Here is a 24,372-nt window from a genome sequence, read left to right on the forward strand (position 1 = left end):
AAAAAAAAAAAAAAAAAAAAAAAGAGAGGGAAAAAAAAAGATGAGATGATTTTGATTAGTTTAGAGAGGTAGGTAAATTACCTGTGACCTCATTATTCTATTCTTGAGTCAAATGATCACACAAACCTTGGAAGCGAGGGGTATGTAAATTACCGATGACCCTGGTATTCGCTTACATCTTTGATGTAAAAAAAATGAAATAAATCAACTTCATAGAAGTGAGAAAAGGGAGAGAAAAGGAGATGGATGAAGAATGTCTTGGCCTGAAGAGAGTCCATATGTCACTGATCAATACACCAAGGTAAGAACTCACCTGTACTTGTTTTAATTTATGTAATGAGATGACAATGGTGAGACTAGAGATTCCAGAGGATTGTGGAATTTGAGTAAGGAATGTTGATGCTTTTCAATTGACAAAGTATATGAAGTAAGTTCTGAAGATCAAGGCGATGAAGAGTGTGAAAAATGGTTACTTGCAGTTGAGTGAATTCCATGTTTTCAAACCTCTTTCACAGTTCTAAGTTTCTGTTTTGCTTGAGGGCAAGCAAAAGCTAAGTCTGGGGGAGTTGATATATTATGGTTTTTGTGGTTTTTAACCATGGTATAAGTGTGCTTTTTGAGTATAGAACATAAAGGAACTAAAAAATGATGATTTGGAAGCATTAAGGCTGATCTACGAAGGTCGGAGACGAGTTCAAGGGTATGCATCGACCGATGCAACCCAAAGCATCGGTCGATGCAGCTGCCACAAGCCAATCGGAAGTTTTCTCCACGAGCTTTAGAAGATTTACAAAATTTGCCCAAGTTTCCTTTATTTTCAATTAAGGCCCAAGACGTGTTTTAGAGTATTTATAAGATTTTTATGGTTATTGTTTAGACCTAAGTTATTTTCTAGCAATTTTTCTGCCACCTTTTGAGAGAGAGACCTTGAGAGCTTTTTGAGAGAGACAAGCCAAGACCCTGTTGAAAGAAGCTTTCGAAACTCTTTGTTTTCTCTTTTGGTTTATTATATGATATCTATTTTATTCATGGTTTTTGTTTCAATAATCATGTTTGAGTAGATCTCTAATTAGGTTCAGGGTTTTTATAGGGTTTTTATGATCTATTAGATCTGCTGATTTATTAGGATTCTTATTCTTCTGTGATTTTCATCTTAGGTTGTTCTTCATATCAATTCTTGATTGATCACCTAAAATTAATACTTAGGAAAATAAATTGATATGAGAGTATAATTGATTTTCCTGATTAAACATTTTGATGAGCAAAATTACTTCTTGCAAAGAGATTTGATTTAGTAATTTTGTGAACAATTTAAACATGATTTTAAAGCTGATTTTTAACCTAGAATTTTGCAAAGAGATTTGGATTTTCTGGTTTTAAATTTAGATAATATTTGCAGTGAGAACTGATTTATTTTACAATTGTGTTCAGAGTTCTAGATCTGATTTTTAATTGATTGAATCCTAATTTATTGATTGATTTAATATTTCATAAATTCCTGAAAATTTCTCTGGACCTACCGTTTTTAATTCCTGAATTTACAACACATTCTGATTCTGTTTTTGCATTGTTTTTAAATTAATATTCTAATTTAGCATAATTAAAAGATTAATAAGTCTATTGTGTGATCTAGAGTCTCTGTGGATTCGACCCCTAGAGTATTACAACTGCAAGGCTGTTAGTACCATTAGGGTATTACAATTTGAGCATATCATGGTTTGTTCGGTGACGGGACCAGTGGTGATAGGGGGGACTTTAATACCATTGTTCGCCTTGATGAGAGGACTGGCGGTAACGGTTTGTTGTCACTTGATTCACTATCGTTTGGTGAATGGATTAATGAGCTTTCATTGATTGATATGGGTTTTCGCGGAAACCAGTATACCTGAAAGAGAGGACAAGCTGAAAGGTTTTTTGTTGCCAAGCGGTTAGATCGGTGCTCTGTTGTGCTCACTCTCGGCTTAAATGGCAAGAGGCGGTGGTTTCTCATCTCCCGTTCCTAGCATCCGACCATGCTCATATCTATGTGCAGCTTACTCTAGGCGTTGCCAGAAATGCGGGTCGGAGACCCTTTTGGTTTGAAGTTGCTTGGCTGACTCACCCAGGTTTTAAAGATCTGTTGGAGGCCTCGTGGGATAGGAATCTTAACACCTGTGATGCTTAGCAAAAGTTAAGACAAACGCTGGGGAAGTAGAACAGAGAGGTTTTTTGAGATATCAATGCCCGGAAAGAAAAGCTTCTGAATTGTCTTGAAATTCTCCAAACTAACGATTTATTGATGCGAGAAGACTCCTTGTGAAGGAGTTTGCTGCGGTATTGGAGCAGGAGGAGGTGTTATGGCTGCAGAAGTCAAGGGAGAAGTGGATTGTGCATGGCGATCGCAACACAAAAGTTTTTCACCTTTCAACGATCATACGTAGGCGACAAAATCGGTTTGATATGTTGCAAGATGATGCAGGTAGATGGATTACCGAGAGAGAGGATCTGGAAAAGCTTGCAACAGAGTATTTTCGTAAACTATACTCACTTGATGATGTGGTTCATGATGAGTCACAGTTACCAGTGGAGGGTTTTTTCCATTTGTATTGGGAGGGGAAGGTTTCCTTGAATAAGCCATTTACAAATCTTGATGTGGAGCAGACACTTAGAAGTATGGGGAAATTTAAAGCACCGAGTCCAGATGGTTTTCAACCAGTTTTCTGTCAGTGAGTCTATGGTTCAGTTCGTTTTGGAGTTTTTCAGAACAGGGTGCCTACCACCGGAGACGAAGACGCATTGGTGGTGCTTATTCCTAAGGTGGCACGTCCTGCTAAAATTACACAGCTTAGACCTATAAGTCTGTGTAATTTCCTCTTCACGATCATTACTAAAAATATGGTGGGGAGGTTGAAGGGAATGATGACAAAGTTAGTGGGACCTGCGCAATCAAGCTTTATTCCGGTAAGGTTAAGTACGGATAATATTGTGGTTGTAAAGGAAGTTGTTCACTCAGTGAGACGGAAGAAGGGTCGCAAAGGCTGGATGCTTTTAAAGTTTGATTTGGAGAAGGCCTATGATAGGATCAGGTGGGACTTTCAGGAGGAGACCCTCAAGCAAGCAGGTTTAAATGATACATGGGTTGGGTGGATAATGCAGTGTGTTGCTGGACCGGATATATGTTTATTATGGAATGGTGAGAAGACTGAACCATTTAAACCTTGTAGAGGCTTGCGGCAGGGTGATCCTCTTTCACCATATTTATTTGTGTTATGTATGGAGCGGTTGTGCCACTTGATTGAGAAGGAGATTGGGGTCAAGGCTTGGAAACCAATTCGCTTGTCTAATGGTGGTCCTTACCTCTCTCATATCCTGTTTGCGGATGACCTCATTTTGTTTGCTGAAGCTTCTGTTACCCAAGTCAGAGTTGTGAGGAAGGTGTTGGAGCGTTTCTGTTTGGCCTCGGGGCAGAAAGTGAGTTTGGAGAACTCTAAAATTTCTTTTTCGGACAATGTCTCTTGGGAGTTGGGGCAACAAATCAGTGATGAGAGTGGCATTCAGGTTACACGGGCGTTGGGGAAGTATCTAGGAATGCCAGTCCTACATAAGCGAATTAATAGGGACACCTTTGGAGATGTTCTTGAACGGGTTTCAGCTCATTTGGCGGGGATGGAAGAGTCAAATGTTTAGTTTTGCGGGCCGGATTACTTTTACGAAGTCTGTTATGTCCTCCATTCCTATCCACACGATGAGTACCATTATTTTGCTGGCTTCTATGTTGGACAGGTTGCACCGAGTATCTCGTAATTTCTTATGGGGCTCTACACCGAAACGTAAGATTCATCTGGTTGCTTGGGATAAGGTTTTTCGTCCCAAGCGGGAGGGTGGTTTGGGAATTCGGACATCGTGCGAGATGAATAAATCTGTTATAGCTAAGGTCGGGTGGAGGCTACTTCATGATCAAACTAGTTTGTGGGCTAAGGTGTTACGAGCTAAGTACAAGGTTGGTTCATTTCGTGACCCTCATTGGTTTAAGGTGAAGAGTAATTGGTCTTCTACCTGGAGGAGTGTGTGTGTGGATTTGAGAGAAGTGATTTTCAAAGGGATGCGTTGGGTGGTAGGAGATGGTAGGAAAATGCGTGGGGTATGAGACAATGTTAGCAAGTGATCTCTGGTCTAATGGTCTTGGCTGGGATTGGACCAGGATATCGCCTTTTTTGGAGGAGGATCAAAGGCTTGAACTGACTACAGTAGTAATTGATAATATAACGGGTGCACGGGATCGTATGGCATGGGGAGAGACTGTGGATGGCCAATTTACTGTCAAGTCTGCTTATGCTCTGCTGACGATGAGAGAGTTTTTGGGGCAAGATATGGGTCTGTTTTATGCACGTATTTGGACAGTTGTAGTGTCGGAAAGGATTACAGTGTTCCTTTGGTTAGTCGTTAGGCAAGTGATTCTGACGAATGCGGAAAGACTTCGTCGTCACCTTACTGATTCCGCAGTCTTCTCCGTGTGTAAAGGGGGGTTTGAAACCATAATGCATGTTCTCCGCGACTGTCCGGCTATGGCAGGGTTGTGGCAACGGGTTGTCCCGGTGAGTAAACGTCGGGTATTCTTTTCTCAGACTCTTATCGAGTGGTTATTTGAAAATCTAGGCGGTAGTGGAGATACAGTAAGTTCTCATTGGTGTGTTATGTTTGCTTTGGCTATTTGGTTGGCTTGGAAGTGGCGATGTGGAAATGTTTTTGGAGAGAACAGTGTGGCGCGATAGAGTGCAGTTCATTAAGGAGACTGCGCAAGAGTTTATTACAGTTCGACGGGTGAATGAGGGTGTTGGTGGTGGAAGACGGGAGATTCTTGTGAAGTGGGTGCCACCGCAGGAGGGGTGGTTTGAGATTAACACTGATGGTGCATCTCGAGGAAATCCTGGTTTAGCGGCGGCTGGTGGTGTTGTGCGGGAAGTGGAAGGGAGGTGGTGTGATGGTTTTGCTTTGAACATTGGTCGGTGTTCGGCCCCGTTGGCGGAATTACGGGGTGTTTATTATGGACTAGTGATTGCTTGGGAACGAAAGATCATGAGAGTGGAGTTGGAGGTAGACTCGGAGATGGTGGTGGGATATTTAAAGACAAGGATTCAAGAATCTCATCCGCTGTCTTTCGTGGTGCGACTGTGCCATGACTTTTTATCAAGGGACTGGATAGTTCGTGTGACACATGTGTATAAGAAAGCTAACAGTCTTATCGATGGATTAGCTAACTATGTATTTACTTTACCGTTAGGTTTTCATTCGTTTAGTACGGCTTTTCATTCTTTTAGTACGGCTTCAAGTGAGGTCGAGTCTTTGTTACGTACGGATGTTTTGGGACGTGGGTGTCCCCGGAATGTTCCTATAAACATTTTTAGTTTGTTTTAATAATATCAGGGAAATTCTTCCCTGTGAAGTACCAAAAAAAAAAATATGTATTTTATATATGTTGTGTTTTTCATGAATTTATTTTTTTGTTAGAAGAAATAATTATAACAAAATCGAAATTTCTCGACGATTAAAGAATTGGGACCCAACAAGGCTTTAGATATATGTCGGTTTCGCGAACCATCGGATCGGATGATCTGAGAGAGAGAGAGAGGAATGTTTGGATGCAAATGTCTTAATTGGAACAATCTCAGAGAATTACAACCGCCATTGAAGAAGCCTGAGACCTTCTCCCTCCCTTGTTCTATTCCCCACTGGCCTTCAGGTATTTTTTCTGTTTCACCTTCTTCAATTCCGATCCGAAAGTAATCTGAATTTAGATTTTTCCCTGATACTTCTGGTCTGAATTTAGCTCTTTAGTTTTTGATGCAATCCACGAACACAACTTGTTCGACCTTACAAGTCTTAGGAGGAACAGTCTTGTACTTTCTTTCTTTTTTTAAGAACTCATCTCTCTTTTTGGATTCCTTTTCTCTGTCTCCGATTCATGTTTAGCTGAATATGATCAGGTACAGGCTTCGGTTCAAGAAGAATCAATCTTGGCGATATAGAAGTCGCCGAGATCACAAGCTTTGAAATCGTATGGCGGTACTGCTCTCTTCGTGACAGCAAGAAGAGTGTTTCCTTTTACAAACCGGACAACTTACCCGAAGGTTTCCACTGTTTAGGTCATTACTGTCAGTCTGACTCTCATCTCGTAAGAGGCTTTCTCCTTGTAGCAAGAGAAGTAAAGTCCTCGGAGTCGACACAGCCTGCACTTGTGCAACCACTTGATTATACATTGGTCTGGAGCTCAAATGACTTATCGGAAGAACGTCAACACGAATCTTGCGGTTACTTCTGGTTACCGCAGCCTCCTAAAGGGTACAAACCGATCGGCTTTTTGGTTACAACGAGTCCTGTAAAACCTGAATTGGATCAAGTTAGATGTGTTCGAGCTGATCTAACCGATAAATGCGAAGCACATAAAGTCCTCATCACTGCTTTCTCGGATTCTTTAAGCATGCCTTTGTTTATATGGAAAACAAGACCTTCAGACCGTGGGGTGTGTGGTAAAGGAGTCTCAACAGGAACCTTCTTCTGCACAACTCATTCCCCTGAAGAAGATCATCTCCGTACCATCGCGTGCTTGAAAAACCACGATTCGAGTTTACACGCAATGCCAAACATCGAACAAATCCACGCGTTGGTCCAACACTACGGTCCCAGAGTTTACTTCCATCCTAACGAAATCTATCTACCTTCTTCCGTCTCATGGTTCTTCAAGAACGGTGCTGTATTGTGCAGCTCTGATATTAACAATGAACCTATTGACGAAACAGGATCGAATCTACCTCATGGTGGAACCAACGATAAGCAGTTTTGGATCGATTTACCAATAAACGACCAACAACGACGCGAAAAACTCAAACGTGGCGACCTAGAGAGCGCGAAGCTTTACGTACACGTTAAGCCAGCATTTGGAGGAACGTTCACGGATCTTGTGTTTTGGATCTTTTGTCCATTCAACGGACCAGCGACTCTTAAACTAGGGCTCATGAATCTCTCGTTGGCTAAAACAGGTCAACACGTTTGTGATTGGGAACATTTCACACTCAGAATCAGTAACTTCTCTGGCGAGCTTTACTCTGTTTACTTCTCTCAACACAGTGGCGGCGAATGGATCGAACCTCAAGATCTTGAGTTCGTAGGAGGAAGTAACAGAGCTGTGGTTTACTCTTCAAAGCATGGTCATGCGAGCTTCGCTACGTCAGGGATGTATCTACAAGGATCTGATATGCTTGGGATTGGTATAAGGAATGATACAGCGGCAAGTGATTTGTTTGTTGATTCGAGTTTGAGGTATGAGATTGTGGCGGCGGAGTATCTCGGAGGAGTTGTGGTTGAGCCGCCGTGGTTAGGTTATATGAGAGAGTGGGGACCGAAGATTGTGTATGATTCGAGAACTGAGATTGAGAGATTGAATGAACGATTGCCTTTGAGGTTAAGGACTTGGCTTGATGCTGTGTTGAGGAAGCTTCCGGTTGAATTATCCGGCGAGGAAGGACCGACGGGACCTAAGGAGAAGAATAATTGGTACGGCGACGAGAGGTGGTGATATTTTTGTATTGGGCTTTACGACATGGGCCTTGAGTAGTGTATTTCTTAAGCCCATATTCTTGTTTTCTTCTCTTCGATTGTGTTCCGTGCAATGATTATACTAATTTTATCGAAGGAAAAGGAAATAAACTTGTGGTTTTCTCTATCAGACCGGTCTCTATCTTTAATTAATCTCTACAAATATCTCTCGACCCGTGAGCTGCAACAAACACCGCATAAAATTTTCCAAATTTTGAAATGTATAAATATTTCAAAAGTATGACTGAAAATTATTAAATTATTTTATAAGTGAATACGCAGGCTCTAACAGTGAACTATGTACTATGTATTTAGTCTAAAAGACTTTGGCCACACACGTCTATATACATATGTAGACACGTAATAAGAGTTAGAACCCAAAAATGGAGATATGGTTACTGATCTTGGCCTCTCTCTTGGTGTCTCTCTTTCTCCATCTCATCCTTCGCAGCCGTAGTACCTCTTCCTCTCTTCCGTTACCTCCTGACCCTAACATCTTACCTTTCCTCGGAACACTCCAGTGGCTTCGGGAAGGCTTAGGTGGCTTAGAATCCTATCTCCGCTCCGTCCACAACCGTCTAGGCCCCATCGTCACACTTCGCATCACTTCACACCCCGCCATATTCGTTGCCGACCGTACCCTCGCTCACGAGGCTCTAGTTCTGAACGGTTCAGTCTATGCAGACCGTCCACAACCGGATACAATCAGCAAGATCATCAACAAACACAACATCAGCTCCGGGTCATACGGAGCCACGTGGCGGCTTCTTCGACGAAACATCACCTCAGAGATTCTTCATCCTTCGCGCGTGAGATGTTATTCTCACGCACGGCACTGGGTTCTTGGGATCCTCTTTGATAGTTTTCGTAAACACAGAGGTGATCAAGAACCGATCGCACTCGTCGACCATCTCCAGTATGCCATGTTTGCTCTTCTTGTTCTCATGTGTTTCGGAGATAAACTCGACGAGAAGCAAATCAAACAAGTGGAGTTCATTCAGAGACTACAGCTCCTTAGCTTGTCGAGATTCAACATCTTCAACATATGGCCTAAATTCACCAAACTGATTTTGCGAAAGAGGTGGCAAGAATTTCTCAAGATTCGGAAACAACAGAGAGATGTTCTGCTTCCGTTGATACATGCACGGAGGAAGATCGTTGAAGAGAGGAATAAGAAGAGGTCGGAGGAAGAAGAAGAAGAAGAAGACAACAAAGACTATGTACAATCATATGTTGATACTCTATTTGATTTGGAGCTTCCTGATGAGAAGAAGAAGCTGGACGAGGAAGACTTGGTGAGTTTGTGCTCAGAGTTTCTCACCGGCGGGACTGACACAACGGCCACAGCACTACAATGGATCATGGCGAACCTCGTGAAGTATCCAGATATCCAGGAGAGGTTACACGAGGAGATCAAAAGCGTAGTCGGGGAAGAAGCAAAAGAGGTGGAGGAAGAAGACGTGGAGAAGATGCCGTATCTAAAGGCAGTTGTGTTGGAGGGTCTTCGAAGGCATCCTCCGGGACACTTCCTACTCCCGCACCGTGTCACGGAGGACACTGTATTGGGTGGGTACAAGGTACCGAAGAAGGGGACAGTCAACTTCATGGTGGCGGACATAGGACGAGATCCCAAGGTGTGGGAGGAACCGATGGTGTTTAAGCCGGAGAGATTCATGGGAGAAGAAGAAGTGGTGGATATAACCGGAAGTAGAGGAATCAAGATGATACCGTTCGGAGCAGGAAGGAGGATATGTCCGGGGATAGGGCTGGCAATGTTGCATCTCGAGTACTACATCGCCAACATGGTCAGAGAGTTCCAATGGAAAGAGGTAGAAGGTCATGAAGTTGACTTGACGGAGAGGCTCGAGTTCACCGTCGTCATGAAGCATCCCCTTAAGGTTCTTGCTGTTCCTAGGAGAAGTCACTAGTTTAATATTCAAAACTGTGTGCCCTTTGTTTGGTCGAGTCAACTATGGAAACTAGAATTTTAGTAAAGTACATTCTATTAGCTAGGAACAAAATCGTTGTTGACTGTTTGTTTTCAAGTTTATGTTGGCCACCTTAATATACAAAAACATTTGTGGAATGTAGTTCCGATATATTTACTAATAATGATGTAGACACTTTTTATAGATAAAAGTACATTTTAGTTCGTTAAATATATATGTATGTATCTAATTTATGAATCGGATTAATACAATAATATTTCATAAGAGCCTGTATGGTAAGAAAATATAAAATATTAAAAAAAATAAGAAAGAAAATACATTGAGAAACCTTGTGAGATACTTTAAGAACTTGTGAGAAACTCACTCAACACATCTCTCATCATCATTGGTTCTGAATTTTATTTATAATTTAAATTTAAATAAAATATAATTAAAATTTTAAATAAAAAATAAAATTATACAAAACTTATGAAATACTAACAGAGACTAACAGAGATTCTGATATATAAGAAAGTTTCATTTATGAAAGCAAAGAACAATCAATGAATCTCCAAAATCAATGAATCTTAACGTGCCAAGACCAAAATTGTACTTTCCGTCTTTAAGAATTGGTAGAATCAGGAATGAGTGCTGTTTAAACAATTATAATGATGCTTTCGGTCTTAAAATGAAACTTTATTGAGGGAGACAGAGAGACAGAACACACGCTTTGAGTCCATTGCTCAGGAAGTCGTCATTACAGATGAAAGACAAAAGTCACAAAAACACAGAGATGAAGCAGAGAGAATCATTGGCGTTGTTATCATTCGGTTGTGTCGAGGACACATCGAAGGCAAGTACCTTCGTGCAACAGATCAAAAGCCTTGTTGATCTCTCCCAAGCTCAGGTTGTGTGTTATGTACTCATCCACTTTAATCTCCTGCATCATTTGAACGGTCAAGTGTTAGAAAGAGAAGAAGATATCAAGAATTGTGTGCCTTAAAGTGTAAAGTTTTTTACTTACCTTTCTCATATACTTTTCTACGAGCCAAGGCACTTGGGTTCGACTCTTGAAACCACCAAAAGCTGTTCCTTTCCACACACGACCTGTCACGAGTTGGAATGGTCGAGTTGATATCTCTTGTCCTGATGCTGCTACACCCACTATCACCGAAGTTCCCCATCCCTGCAACGTGATTGTCTTTAGCTCTTGACAACATCCTCTAGTCTACAATTTTAAAACAGTATCTTATAAATGTCCATGGATGACTTACCTTGTGACAGCACTCCAATGCAGCTCTCATCACAGAGACATTCCCGATGCACTCAAAGCTGTAGTCAACACCTCCATCAGTGAGATCGACAATCACTTCCTGAATTGGCTTGTCGTGCTCCTTTGGGTTCACAAATTCGTTAACACCAAACTTCTTTGCTGAAATTACGAAAAAGGAACTCAATTATATGCGTAAAACTCACAAGATTTCCAAAATCACATTTTAAACAAAGCCAGTGTTATCACTTTGACAAGACAAGAAGATTTACCAGTTTCATACTTCTTGCTATCAATATCAATTCCAATGATCCTTGAAGCACCAGCTGTTTTTGCACCCTCGGCAACCTATCCATCACAATTCAACACTTACCCACAATGGTTTTCTTTGTTGCAGAAGAAAGGAATTACGGAAGCATTAAAAAGTTTGAGGCAGTAGCTTACAGCAAGTCCAACAGTGCCAAGACCAAAAATGGCGACATTTGACCCTGGTTCTACTTTTGCAGTATTCCAAACTGCTCCAAGACCTAATAGGACGCATATACATGATATACTGTTAGAGACCATAATGCTCATTTCTATCAGCAAATGTCAAAAAACTCGAAAAGAAAGAAGAAACGAGCACGGAGTGAAAAAATTAGGTTCCTGTCGGGAAAGAATAACGATAATGGTGAAGAACTATGCAGATCAACGTTACCAGTGGATGTTACATTAATATACAGATAGGCCAGGACACTCTAAACTTACGTTACTACCAAAAGGAAATTAATGAAGTCCCACAAAGCAAAAGGAAATGTAGAGAAAGGTGAAACTTAAGATAGATTTAACTCTTACCAGTGGGAACACCACATCCAAGAAGACAAACTTTATCCAAAGGAGCCTGAGGATCAATTTTGGCGACACTAACATCATGAACAACAGTATACTGACTAAACGTCGAGGTACCCATGAAGTGATAGATGGGTTTCCCATTAACCGAGAACCGGGACTTGCGGTCATTCATCATAATCCCAACACCAGTAGCAGATCGAACCTTGCCACAAAGGTTAGTCTTGCCAGATTTGCAGAACTTGCATTCACGACACTCAGCTTGATAACAAGGGATGACATGATCACCAGGTTGAACCTCTGTTACTCCTTCACCAACACTCTCAACAACTCTATTCCCATCAAAACAAAAACGACCATCTCAAAAACAATAAAAGAACCCTGAAAACTGGATTTAGTGATGATTAAACATTTAACATACCCAGCAGCCTCATGACCGAGGATACACGGAAAGAGACCTTCAGGATCCTGTAACCAAACATTTGGACTCAGCCTATTGAGATAACATAGATTCACTAACACACTCAAATTCGATAAAATAAACTCAAATCAAATCAATTACAATTACAGAGGAGAAATGAATGAAAAAATGGAGAGAAGAAACGAACCTTGCCGCTCCAAGTGTAAGCGTCGGTGTGACAAAGAGCAGTGTAGAGGATCTTGATCCGAACCTCACCGGCTTGAGGTGGAGCCACCTGAACATCTTCGATAACCAGAGGCTTGTTTGGCTCGTAAGCCACAGCAGCTAGAAAATCCAAATCAGGAAAAAAATCACAATCGGAGAAGAGATAGGGTTTTCAAAACATCAGATTCATGTATCTGGGATAGAAAACGGTATAATCCAAGAGGAAGAGATGATGAGGAGGATCGAGGATAAAACAATACCTTTGCATGTGATAATCTGACCTTGAGTCGCCATTGACGCAGCAGGAAGAGATTTTTGAGAGATAGAGAAAAAAGAGTGAGCAGTGTGGTGTTGTTGGTGGCCACTTTGGTGGTGTGTCGTTTCTTCTTTTTCTTCTTCTCACATGGGGCTAGAAATGTAATTACTCCCAGTCGGGTCGGGTCGGGTCGGGTCGGCTCGGGTCGGGTCGGGTCGGGTCGGGTCAATAATAATCGAGTGAGAGACCTCCGATTTTGATTTGAAGTAGGACCCGAGACACATAATAATAATGTCATACACTTTGGTCCAAAATTACAATAATCGATAGATATTTCATCTTTTCAGAAGATAAAAAAAAAAATGTGTCAAAACTCAAAATACATCTTCTGATGTAAAAGATAGACCAATTCTCCAAGTTTGAGATTATCGCAAGTAAGATCTTAACAATTCGTAATAAAAGGACATTTGTCCATATCCAAAATCAACCCAGAGATTTGTCCATAACCGATTTTTTTAATGGATCAACAACTTTATGCAATAATGTATATATCTCTAAGCAAATGGGCCATCTAACTAAACAATTTAAATTGTACGCCCAGTCACCCAGTAGAAATGTCAAACTAGACCTAGTCTGATTCTACTGATTGTCTGATTCTAAACTAGACCTTAGTCTAAACCTGATTGTGGTGATGAAGAAAAAATAAATGTTGTAACGGCCGCTCGAAGAAAAAATTAAGAGAAGAATTAAACGAAACTTTAATTCACCAATTATAAAGTAATTCGGTTCTTGAATAAGTGATTCAGATCTTGATAGGTGAGGGACGCGGATCCTAAGCGTGTTAAGTCATCAGTTATATGATTATTTGGATCAAGAATAACTTCGTCAGATCTTCATTGGTAAGGGACGCGGATCTTCATTGGTATAGATTGTATGCCTGTAAAAATAAGTAAATCATAGATACATTAACATAAAATGTGGATATTATCACGATATATATTTCCAAAAAACGATTTGCAAGTATTATATTTTACCTAATTTGTAGTAACTTATTCTAATTGATATAAAAATCTTCCAAACTTTCAAATCATAGCAATCATTGATAACAATCTGAAATCAATTGTTACAAATAATTTTCATATTTTTCAAGTGGCGTTCTCTTGGGAGATTGATTGACTGAGGAAGACTGAAGAGTTGCATCTTCACCTCTTCCTTTCAAAAACATCCCGTTTCTAATTTTTGGTAAAGTGGTCGACATTGTATATTTTTTTTTCAAACCAAAGTTGTCCACACTTTTGTTCTTTTCTTTCTCAAGAGTAAGAATACTTTATTATACATATCAAACAAAACATGCCATATAAAGCCCAATAGTATAATTACATAAATGATTTTCAGTTTTAAATGATCTAATATATATTAATAATATATATGAAATAGTTTAATAGTTTGTAATATATATGAAATAGTTTAATTTCTATATTATACAATCTTAAAATAATTTTTATATTAAAACATATTTTATCCATAAGTTTTGCAAAATTAAACATGATAAATGTAGACACTTCTCTTATGGGATTCACGAGATGAGTTTTCTACGGGTAAAAAAATCTAACGAGATAGATTTGTTCAGCCACACAATTTAGGTCATCCGGTTTGAGAAATTTTAATATTTTTGGCAAATGTTATCATGTTTAATAGTTCACAGGACTAGACGAGACACATTTAAACTTTAAACATGTCACCTTTCTCTTACTATTTTTAATGTATCACTACTGATAATAATAATAAAAGTTCGATCATTTTTTTCTCTATACCGAATTAAAAACAAATCGACGAGTTTGGATTATGAATGTAAATAGTAATCCGGGTTAAACACCGATGGTGCATCAAGAGGGAATCCGGGTTATGCGACGACAGGAGGGGTCTTACGGGATAGCGAGGGACTTTGGTGCGGAGGTTTTACGTTTAACATTGGGATTTGTTCGGCGTTGTTAGCGGAGTTGTGGGGAGTCTACTATGGACTTTGTATGGCTTGGGAGTGCAATGTGCGGTGTGTGGAGTTGGAGGTGGATTCAGAGCTGGTTGTTAGTTTTCTCAAGACAGGGATAAGTGATTCTCATCCATTGTCTTTCCTAGTACGTTTGTGCTATGGCTTTCTTTCAAGGGACTGGCTAGTCCGTATTACTCATATTTATAGGGAATCTAACCGTCTTGCGGACGGGTTAGCTAACTATGCTTTTTCTTTACCACTGGGTTTTCAGCTTTTAGATGTTTGTCCGGACGTGCTTAATGCTGAGCTTCTAGGGGATGAGACTGGATCTTCCCATCCACGTCGTGTTCGAGTGTAATTTGGTCCTTTTCTTTTAATAAATTATAGGAGACTTTGTCTCCTCTCTTCTACCAAAAAAAAGTTTGGATTATGAATGTTAATAAAATTCATAAAAAGTACGTTTAGGCATTTAAATATAAACTACTTGTATCATTTATCGAATATGTCATTTCCAACTAATACCGTTTGAATGATTTGGTAATATAGTTTCGGTTTTTACGCAAAGGTTACGATCAGTTCAAATATCGAATATCGAATATCGAGTCCTCTATGTAAGAGTGAGAAAGAAAGAGAGGAGTGAAGAGATTGAACTCTACTAAAACTGTTTAAGACTGTTTACTTAAAAACGAAGTCTCCTTTGTTAATCTGTAGAGGTGTTGACGTTGTTACAAACTTACAACCAAAACTAAACCAATTCCTTACTTTCTTTCTTTTTACATTTTTTTTTTCCTGCAGTCTTTTACCTTTAACAAGAGAGTGCGAAGAGGAGTAGATAATAAATATTTGATGATGAAACCTATGTTTGCTTTTTGCTCGCTACCACTCTAACGCACCTGTAATAATCATATATGTTAAGTCAATCAGATCATCCTAACTGTTTAGGCATTTTTCTTTATTTTGACAAAGATCCAACCTTCTTCACTATAATTTACGCTACCTCGGACAACTTCTTCTCCTCAGGATGGTCCAGTGAAGTTAGAGGTTGCAGCTGTATTGTACTGGAATATCCTAAGTTTCCCCTCCTACGCAAAAACCATGAGTCATGAGTTGCCAGTTTCATATTCATATTCCTCGTAGTCGATTATATATAACAAAACCCGAACTCCCAAACCGAGCATTGTTAGACAACAATTATATTCTATATGTTTTACCTTTGTCCCATAAACAAGACCTCCTCCAGGAGAAGGATGAAAACAAGCAACGTTCACTTCATCCTCTGAACTTGGCAGCACTCTCACAAGCTCCATATCTGAAACTCTGTATATCTGACCAACCCACACAGCAATATATTTTTGTCATCTTCAAGAATGTATATAAAACACACCATGATACAGATGTAGTAGCATAAGGCTTTACCTCCAATACTGTGAAATAATGTGATGTTTTTTCACCATCACTAACGATGCTCTTCAATAGAGAACCATGACGCCGCCCATATGCAAGCAGTATATGCTCCGACGTGGGTGAGAACTACAAACAGATTTCTCAATTATTCAAGTATTTTCAACAACTTACGACTAAAACAATAGTACATCAGCTAAAACAAGTGAAGGACGGATAAACACAATACCATCTGAACAGAAGCCATAAAAATTCAATTTGATTACCCTTAAAAGGCGACTAACCTGGATAGAGGTCAAGCAATGCGCAGCTCTGATTGCCCGTGACACCAGTACTGAACCAAAACTGTATTCATAAAAATCACATTAGGGATGGGAATTTCAAGATGGTAGAATTAGCACAATGAGATATCGGTAAGTGGCAGTTACTTTTCCTTCTGGAGAGAATACACACGAAGCTCGTAAATGACTTGATGTGCTGTCACAGGGTGTCGAGTTGGGGAAGTTGCAAGCCCCGAATCTTGTTGCGCTTGTGTCTGCAGTCCAGCGTCTGCCTCAGCATGATGAAACACACATGCAACACAGGCCGCTAAATATCTCCCGCATGGTGAAAAATGAGCTCCCATTTCACTGAACACATAAAAAGAGGCAGAAATATTAATATACATCCAATAGCAATATTAGAATCATAAGCATTGAATGAAGCCTAAACGAAGGAGTCGACGTAAAAAACATTTCTCTTAAGTTAAAGAGAAGGAGCTTTGCCTGCAAAGGACGGCATGCGGTATTGTAAATAGACATCTGTCAGACTTAAGTTGCGCAAATGGATCTTTGATGTCATGTGGCCACACTCTGAGTTTGACAGTACAAGGTAATTCTGCAGCAGCTGCTGCTGCAGCCGAAGCAGCAATTGAGGTAGCAAGCTCAGACTGGACCCTGTTCACTACAGGTTGAGCATCACTTCCATGTTGATTGTTACGAGAAGACACACCTTCTGGTAATCCAGATCCCAAGAATTGAGGTTGTGAAGTTTGTTCCTGTGCTCCGCCTCTTCCAGAAACCGCATGTAAGTTAACACTACTCGGGATTTCTAATAACGCTACTGCAGCCTCCAGACTGGTTGTTGATAAACGAGGTGTTGAAGATGGAGCTGAGATACCATGATTACTACTGCCCGTAGGAGGAACCACTGAATTAGCAACTCCATGACCTTGAGCCATCAACCACCCTTGTAGAAAAGGTAACTCCCAGGATACTCGATCCCTGAACTGAAATAATTGCTGCATCTGTCCAAGCTCAGGGAAATCTAATCGATTTCTTCCAACAGGTTGAGCTTCATCTACATTCATACCATCAACTGCAGGAGAAGTTCTATCTCCAGTAGAGTGACCAATCCTTTGATCATCTCCAGAAGTTGTAGGCACGGACATGTGTGGAAGAGGGACAAGAGGTAGTTCTGCTGCCACACTAGTTTGATTGCTTTCTGTGCTTGTGAACAAGATAGCCGGGGGAGGATACCTTAAGTAACCCATAGATGTTGCTCTAGACATTGAAGAATCTAATGAATCGATTTCATTCACCTGCCACTTAAGGTAAGAAATATAAGCGGACAGAATGGAGAAAAAAACTATTAAAAAAATCTTTATAAGGTAGCTCACCTCTGCAGTCAAGAGAAATGGTGCCCCATGAGGGTGAAAGTGTACAGCTCTCACAGAGCGCCTCGTCTTTAATACAACGGTTGGTGATGATTCCTCTCCTCTCCTATTGTAGTGCCACATGTGCAGCTGTAAAATATCATGAAATCAACTTTATAAAAAATTTCTGTAAGGAGGTGCTACCTACAACTGGTTAGTGTTTCATGGGGAGGCTTAAAAGAGATAAATGACCTTATGACCAGAAGCAACAGAAAGTAGTTCACCCTCAGCATGGAAAGCAATAGAAGCAATAGGCCGATCTGGTAAGAGAAAAAAAGAAGAAATTAAAACTGGTAAGATGATAGGCAGAGCTACGACAAAGAAACACAGTGATTTGATTCCTAGGAGGACTTACAGAATGCATGAGATCTAATACATTCAGAAGTTGTGGTATTCCATAAGCGGACCTCCAGATCTAAACTTCCACTAGCAACTATTTCTGAATGATGCGGGTGGAATCTGACCTGTACAAGCTCATATAACATTAGATTCAGATATAAGAGGAATGGGCTACATAACCTAGATGAATATCTGATCTACAGTAACAAAAACAAATTTACTGCTCATTTGAGGATGCAACACACTGACAAAGATGCATAACTTAACACCCCTCAAACAAGCAACATAGCAAATGCCAAAATTCATTTCACTGCCTGAGATTGAATGATCTATACATAGCTATGTTCTAACAAAGGTACTACATATCAAACATAGAAAGGAATAAAGTTGGGAAAAGGTATGCTCACCACCCAAGGAGTCCTCCGATGGCCGGTCAGAACTTTTAAGCACTTTCCAGTTTCACAATCAATAATCTTTACAGTATGATCACCACTACACGAAACAAACAAAAAAAAAAAACTGTGTGAATTCAAAATACAAAATGCAAAAGAACAAAAGATATATACCCCATGATAACTCACTGTGTAGAAGCAAGAATTCTTCCATCAGTACTAAAAGCCGCTGCAATAGTCGACCTAGGAGGAGTTCCAAGAGGGCAATATTTTGCAGATAAATGCTGCAATGACTCTGCCTCAACCCTTTATACAAAGAAAACACATCAATTACAATAAGAAAAATCTCAAAACAATGTTCAAGACAAGATCCTTTGCAATAAAGAGACAAGAAACATCAAAGTGTACCATGAAGTAAGATTTTGACATTGTCCCGTCTCTCTCATAGGTTCGGTGTTGGTTCCACATGAAGAAGAATCAGTATGCCATCTACTTTTACCCCAACGTTTCCTTGGCACAAACTTTGCCTTTGGTGACATTTCCCTCTGAACAAGCATGCTGAAAACACTCCTCCCCCTAAACAACAAATTCACAATTCCCAAGTTTAGATAGAAAACACAAGATCTAGTTCCCACAAATGATGATGCTTCTTCTTCAATAACTGAAGCTAAACAAAAGCTTCGTAACGCCTTGATCTAATGCAAAAATCAACAAAAACAGAAACAAGACGGTTCCAATTCCCATAATTGAGAGGGGCAACACATATTTACAAAAGCACGAAAAAAACGTAATCCATAAACAAAAATAGAAACCTGCGGCGGTGTAAATTCGCCACCGATTTGCGTGGAGGGATCAATGAGCGAGGAGAAGAAGAAGATTGATCTTGTGACGACGAACATATAGGTTGAGTCATCTTCAAATCCAAAATTCATATAACCAAACCACCTTAAGAAGAAGTACAAAAAAAAACCCTAATTCACCGGCGATCTCGGTTGAGATCTCCGATCTGAATCGCCGCGCGCTTCGTCCCCTCGAGATATGGATTCAATTTTCGTCTGGGGACTTTTTTTGTTTGATGAGCGCGTCCGACGATGAAACCTAAACAGGTTTATGTGTTTTGCTTGTTTCAGGATCAGGACCGTGTTAGAGAGCGCTGTGAGATGGATGTTGTTAAAAAAGGATGTTAATTTTTGTTTTCTATTTTAAGTAAGTGGTGTGTCTTCTATGTTATGTAATAATATTGTAGTTGCTAATTTTTCATGATTATCTTTTAAACAACCTGTCTTTTGATATTATCCCTAATCAGTTTTTTTTATCAATTTTGAAATTTCCCCCAATTGTTTCCTACCAGTACCAATGAACCTGACCTTGAGGAAAGGTGTATCAGTTTTGTTTTGAAATTTTTGATTTTTTTTTTCATTTTTGGAAACTAAGTTCTTGATTTTATCTCAAAATCATGTGATTATTTTGTGTAGATCTTATCATTTTGGATATTATATTATTTATAATTTACATCTATGAATCAGTTAAAATTTTCAATTATTATAATATAGAAAAATGTAAAAGATCATGTTTTGAATTGTGTATTAATTTAGTACATTTTTTAAGTGTATATATGTAATAATTTAAAGTTATATATTTGAACAACGTAGCATTTGACATATATATGAAGTAATCATCATGCATAATCTTCAACAATGCTGGGTGAGTTCCTTGTTATGGAGGGACATACCATTGTATAGGTTAGTTCTAATCAATGTTGGTAGCGAAATTGGCTTTCACTGATCGTACCTTCTTGTTAACAGCACAAGTTTCTTTTTATTCATTGATGATAAGGTGGTTGCGATTTGGCGGTTACCATGTATTTTGGAAACCAATTACAAAAATTCAAGGCTCTTAACTATTTAAAAAAACAAAAATAAAGAGAATAAAAAAAATAATGCAAAACGAAAATAAACAATTTTTTGGAAATGAAAAAATGTAGAAAATATATTCTATTTACCCTTTTTGGTGTCTTATCCGATTCGAATTTCTTGTTTGCTCGGGTGTTGCAAGGTTGATATGTTCAGAATAAACATCTTATACGGGCGAAAACCCTCCATTCACCATCTTTTGGGTGGAGGAGTATCTTCTCGACAAAAGATCTTGTTCTGCACGGAGCTCGGTGGTTAGTGGGTGACAATTCTAGTCTTTTTGTATGGCTGGATCCTTGAATCCCTGATCAACATCCTCGACCGGCTAATGGGAGGGGTAGATTATTGCAACCAAATTTAATGGTTAATCATTTAATTAATCCGATCACCAGGGAGTGGCATTTACCAATTTTTCACGAGTTTATGGACCCAGAAGATATTCGGATTATCCGGAGTATGACTTTAAGCAAGTCCTTGAAGCCAGATAGGTTGGTTTGAGATTTTTCAAAATCTGGGAATTATTTGGTGCGTTGAGATTATGGTTTGGCTAGGGAGATGGTGCCGGAGGTAGAAATTTGCCCAACATGTATGGCTTTAAGAGCCTAAGCATGGAAACTCCACGCTCCACCTAAAATTATACATTCCTTTTGGCAAATTGCCTCTGGTTCCCTTCCAGCGACGGATCAGTTGGCTCATCGAGGGGTTCAGTATAATAGTAAGTGTAAAAGGTGTGACTTAGGATGTGAGACAATCAACCATGGTCTTTTTGAGTGCCCTCAATCGCGTCAAATTTGGGAGGAATCTCCGATTCAATATTTTCGGGGGGTTTTCTTTATGAGTCGGTGTTTTCCAATCTGGATTTCATCTATAGGCAAGGTTCTTCTCATTCGGATATTCAAAATTCTCTTCATAGGTTACCCTGGATTATATGGTCGCTTTGGAAGGATAGAAATTAAAAAAAATGTCTTTCAAGGCACACAATTTACGTCTGGGGAGGTGATCAATCAGGCTGTAAGCAATCAGATATTTTGGGAGGATGCCGAGGCTCAGGTAGTGGATTTGCCTCGTAATGAGATCTGCCAAAATCTGGGATCCCCTCGGCTTCTTCGAGTCAAGAGATTTAATTTGTTGTCAAATTGATGGGTCCTGGAAAGGATCCGACTCCAACTCAGGTTTTGGGTCGTGGTGTGAAAATGGCCATGATAAAACTATTTTGTTGGGTGCCCGATGTCTTCGGCGAAGTCCTTCCCCGCTTCATGCAGAGTTAGAGGCATTGATTTGGGCTATGGGGTGCCTTCTTGCAAACAGAGTGTCTTGTCAGTGCTTCGCAATGGACTGTGCAGAATTGGTAGCAATGATTCAAGCTCATGAAGATTGGCCCGCATTCTCAAAATATTTTAGACGTCTTCCACATGCTAACTGCTAAGGGCAGCTTTTCAACTCTTCTCCTTGTCGAAGATTACACGTTCCTCCAATCTGAGGGCGGATTGCCTTGCACGGTCGTCTAGATCTTTAATTTCTACAATTTCCTTTGTAAACATTTTCCCGCCGGTTTGGACAACCAACCGTGGAGTTCTTTTCTAAATAGTGTTTGGTTGACTACAAAAAAAAATTGCAGAAAATAACAAAATAATAAATGGTAACCAAACAATAACAAAATATTTCAATGAATATAGTAATACTACTTTTAATGTATATATAATGAGTTTTACATATGATTTTAAAACAAAATTTGTGAATTAAATTTTATGTATTTTATGATAAATATTAATAATTAGTATTAACCTACAATAAAATTTGAAGGGTAATTTAATTTTCTTTTAGTTTTTATTTACGATATAACATCTCTTAATTTATTTTACTATTCATATAATTTTCAAATAAAGCCTTAAGATTAATTTAACATGAAATTCATATCAAAAATATTTAACATTCATTTTTATATTATAATGAGAGGGGAATTAATTATGTTCCTCCAGTCATAGACGATGCATATCATATGAGGATCCTTCTTAATTCCAAAAGAGGTCTGACCAGTTTTGATGACATAAAAACAGTGAATGGTGTCATACACAAAACGTATCATGAAGCTTGCGATGCTCTAGGGTTGTTAGATTATGACAAAGAATATATTGAAGGTATCAAAGAAGCACAATTCATGTGTTCTCCAAAGTATGTCCGTAAAATATTTGTGAGGATGCTACTCTTAGCCGTTTTGAGTACGCCTCATATTGTATGAGAAGAGACTTGGAAATTATTATCAGAAGATATACTAAGACGTAAAAAACAGATTTGAAGCAACCAGGTTCAGTTCCTAATCTTCAGTTTTTTAACTAAGATTTTCTCATTTTAAGGATCAATAAAATTAATTTATAAAAAAATTTATAATGCAGAACTCACATTAACAGATGAAGAAAGGAAAATATGTTGCTTACATGAGATCAACACAGCTGTTAAGGAATGGTACTTCACTAAAAGCTTTTAAAACATTACCACAACTACGTAATGAGAATGTACCAGTTTTAAACCTGTTGATAGCAGATGAACGAAGATTCTGAAATCAAACCGAATAAAAAAAGAATCATGAGGAATGGTTGCATATGCTTACATAAGAGCAAAAGAAGGTATATGATGAGATCATAGGCGCGGCTTTACAAAACAGAGGTAGAGTTTTTTTCTTATATGGTTTTGGGGAAATGGTAAAACATTTCTTTGGAAAGTTTTATCTGCAGCGATCAGATCAAGAGGAGATATTGTCTTAAATGTAGCATCTAGCGGCATAACATCTCTTTTGTTACAAGGCGGCAGAACAGCTCATTAAAGGTTTAGTATTCCTCTAAATGTTCATGAAACATCTATGTGCGCCATGTAAAGGTCTTCTGATCTAGGTCAATTAGTCCAAGAAACAAAGCTGATAATTTGGGATGAAGCTCCAATGATGAGTAAATATTGCTTCAAAACTTTGGATAGAAGTCTAAGAGACATAATGAGTGATCCTGATGATAAACCTTTTGGTGGAAAGGTCATTCTTTTATTGGTGGTGATTTCCGACAGATTCTACTTGTTATCGTTGGGGCTGGTCGAGAACAAATAGTCAACTCATCGTTGAATTCACCTTATCTTTGGAATCATTGTAAAGTTTTACGCCTGACGAAAAATATAAGGTTGCTTCAAAACATTTTTCCAAAAGAGGCCATGGAAATTGAATTATTCTCGAAATGGATTCTTGATGTTGGAGAAAGAAGACTTAATGAGCTGAATGATGGTGTTGCTGATATTAAAATCCCAGATTAATTTCTTATAACCGAAACAAACTCTCTATACAATCCATTAATGCACAGTCTTTGGAGATTTGTTTGCTTCAGAGCATGATGCAAGTTTTTTCCAAAGTAGAGCTATCTTTTGTCCAACTAATGATGATGTCAACTCTATAAATGACCACATGCTTTCAAGATTACAAGGTTAGTATTTCATTAATCATAAACTAATGTTATACTATTGTTTTCTTTATTTTTAAATTAAATAGAAGTTCAGTTTTAATATTTCTTGGTTTGGCAGGAGAAGAAAGGGTTTATTTAAGTTCACATAGTTTGGACCCTTCCGACAAACGAGCAAAAGAAAATCTTGCATATAGCCCATATTTTTAAACACGGTGAGGATTTCAGGTGTACCAAACCATGCCCTTCGATTAAAAATAGGATGTCCAGTGATGTTATTGTGCAATATTGATCCACATGGTGGTCTGATGAATAGAACACGACTTCAGATTATACAAATGGCAGATCATGTTCTACAAGCTCGAATAATCACAAATATGAAGATGAATAACATAATTATAAGTATAATCTATTACATATTTACAAGTGTAATATTAAGTAAGAATGTTGATCCATAATAACAGGCACACTAGTTAGAAAAATAGTTCTCGAATTTTGTATATTTTAAAAACCTTTTAAACGCTTTTAAAAGGTTTTTTAAAAACGTTTACAAGATTTTTAAAAGGTTTTAAAAAGCGTTTACAAGATTTTTAAAAAGCTTTTAAAATATTTTTAAAAGATTTTTTTTATAATAATCTTATAAAAACCTTGTAAACGCTTTTAAAAATCTTTTAAAAACATTTTAATAACCTTTTAAAAACCTTGTAAACGCTTTTACAAGGTTGTAA

General features: G+C 38.7%; 4 protein-coding genes across 6 annotated transcripts; 2 read left to right on the top strand and 2 right to left on the bottom strand.

The window, feature by feature from the left end:
• LOC104760554 lies at positions 5,493–7,699 on the top strand. Its single transcript, XM_010483491.2, has 2 exons — positions 5,493–5,719; positions 5,964–7,699. The coding sequence occupies exons 1-2, from the start codon at positions 5,611–5,613 to the stop codon at positions 7,550–7,552; spliced, it is 1,698 nt and encodes a 565-aa protein (XP_010481793.1). The 5' UTR covers positions 5,493–5,610; the 3' UTR covers positions 7,553–7,699.
• Positions 7,855–9,733, top strand: LOC104760555 (cytochrome P450 89A2-like). The gene has a single exon (XM_010483492.2). It carries the CDS (start codon positions 7,956–7,958, stop codon positions 9,498–9,500), a length of 1,545 nt encoding a protein of 514 aa, XP_010481794.1. The 5' UTR covers positions 7,855–7,955; the 3' UTR covers positions 9,501–9,733.
• LOC104760556 (alcohol dehydrogenase class-3) lies at positions 10,146–12,596 on the bottom strand. Its single transcript, XM_010483493.2, has 9 exons — positions 12,484–12,596; positions 12,207–12,343; positions 12,020–12,066; positions 11,605–11,930; positions 11,215–11,297; positions 11,043–11,118; positions 10,775–10,932; positions 10,525–10,686; positions 10,146–10,440 (listed from the first exon to the last, which is right to left on the bottom strand). Exons 1-9 carry the CDS (start codon positions 12,515–12,517, stop codon positions 10,324–10,326), a joined length of 1,140 nt encoding a protein of 379 aa, XP_010481795.1. The 5' UTR covers positions 12,518–12,596; the 3' UTR covers positions 10,146–10,323.
• Positions 15,144–19,488, bottom strand: LOC104760557. 3 transcript variants are annotated; one of them, XM_010483495.2, is made up of 14 exons: positions 19,107–19,488; positions 18,703–18,870; positions 18,484–18,600; positions 18,310–18,394; positions 17,919–18,027; positions 17,756–17,823; positions 17,528–17,653; positions 16,635–17,455; positions 16,299–16,499; positions 16,155–16,215; positions 15,886–15,999; positions 15,681–15,794; positions 15,467–15,551; positions 15,144–15,362 (listed from the first exon to the last, which is right to left on the bottom strand). In XM_010483495.2, exons 1-13 carry the CDS (start codon positions 19,205–19,207, stop codon positions 15,486–15,488), a joined length of 2,151 nt encoding a protein of 716 aa, XP_010481797.1. In that variant the 5' UTR covers positions 19,208–19,488; the 3' UTR covers positions 15,144–15,362; positions 15,467–15,485. The 3 variants fall into 3 exon arrangements, with proteins under 3 accessions (XP_010481797.1, XP_010481796.1, XP_010481798.1); XM_010483494.2 differs by having other exon boundaries at positions 15,443–15,551; XM_010483496.2 differs by having other exon boundaries at positions 15,443–15,551; positions 16,635–17,449; positions 19,107–19,486.

This window comes from Camelina sativa, chromosome 18, assembly GCF_000633955.1.
Source record: "Camelina sativa cultivar DH55 chromosome 18, Cs, whole genome shotgun sequence".
Taxonomy (NCBI): Eukaryota; Viridiplantae; Streptophyta; class Magnoliopsida; order Brassicales; family Brassicaceae; genus Camelina; species Camelina sativa.

What these genes read in the sequence shown, in the direction of transcription:
- LOC104760554 (XM_010483491.2), top strand. Translation starts at nt 5,611, where the DNA reads ATGTTTGGATGCAAATGTCTTAATTGGAACAATCTCAGAGAATTACAA. An exon ending in TATTCCCCACTGGCCTTCAG is followed by an intron (nt 5,720 to 5,963) that starts GTATTTTTTCTG and finishes GAATATGATCAG; the next exon opens with GTACAGGCTTCGGTTCAAGA.
- LOC104760555 (XM_010483492.2), top strand. Translation starts at nt 7,956, where the DNA reads ATGGAGATATGGTTACTGATCTTGGCCTCTCTCTTGGTGTCTCTCTTT.
- LOC104760556 (XM_010483493.2), bottom strand. Translation starts at nt 12,517, where the DNA reads ATGGCGACTCAAGGTCAGATTATCACATGCAAAG. An exon ending in CTTACACTTGGAGCGGCAAG is followed by an intron (nt 12,067 to 12,206) that starts GTTCGTTTCTTC and finishes GTTTGGTTACAG; the next exon opens with GATCCTGAAGGTCTCTTTCC. An exon ending in CTCGGTCATGAGGCTGCTGG is followed by an intron (nt 11,931 to 12,019) that starts GTATGTTAAATG and finishes TGATGGGAATAG; the next exon opens with AGTTGTTGAGAGTGTTGGTG.
- LOC104760557 (XM_010483495.2), bottom strand. Translation starts at nt 19,207, where the DNA reads ATGACTCAACCTATATGTTCGTCGTCACAAGATCAATCTTCTTCTTCT. An exon ending in CTGTTGCTTCTGGTCATAAG is followed by an intron (nt 17,654 to 17,755) that starts GTCATTTATCTC and finishes GATATTTTACAG; the next exon opens with CTGCACATGTGGCACTACAA. An exon ending in GTCTTGTTTATGGGACAAAG is followed by an intron (nt 15,552 to 15,680) that starts GTAAAACATATA and finishes GTTTTTGCGTAG; the next exon opens with GAGGGGAAACTTAGGATATT.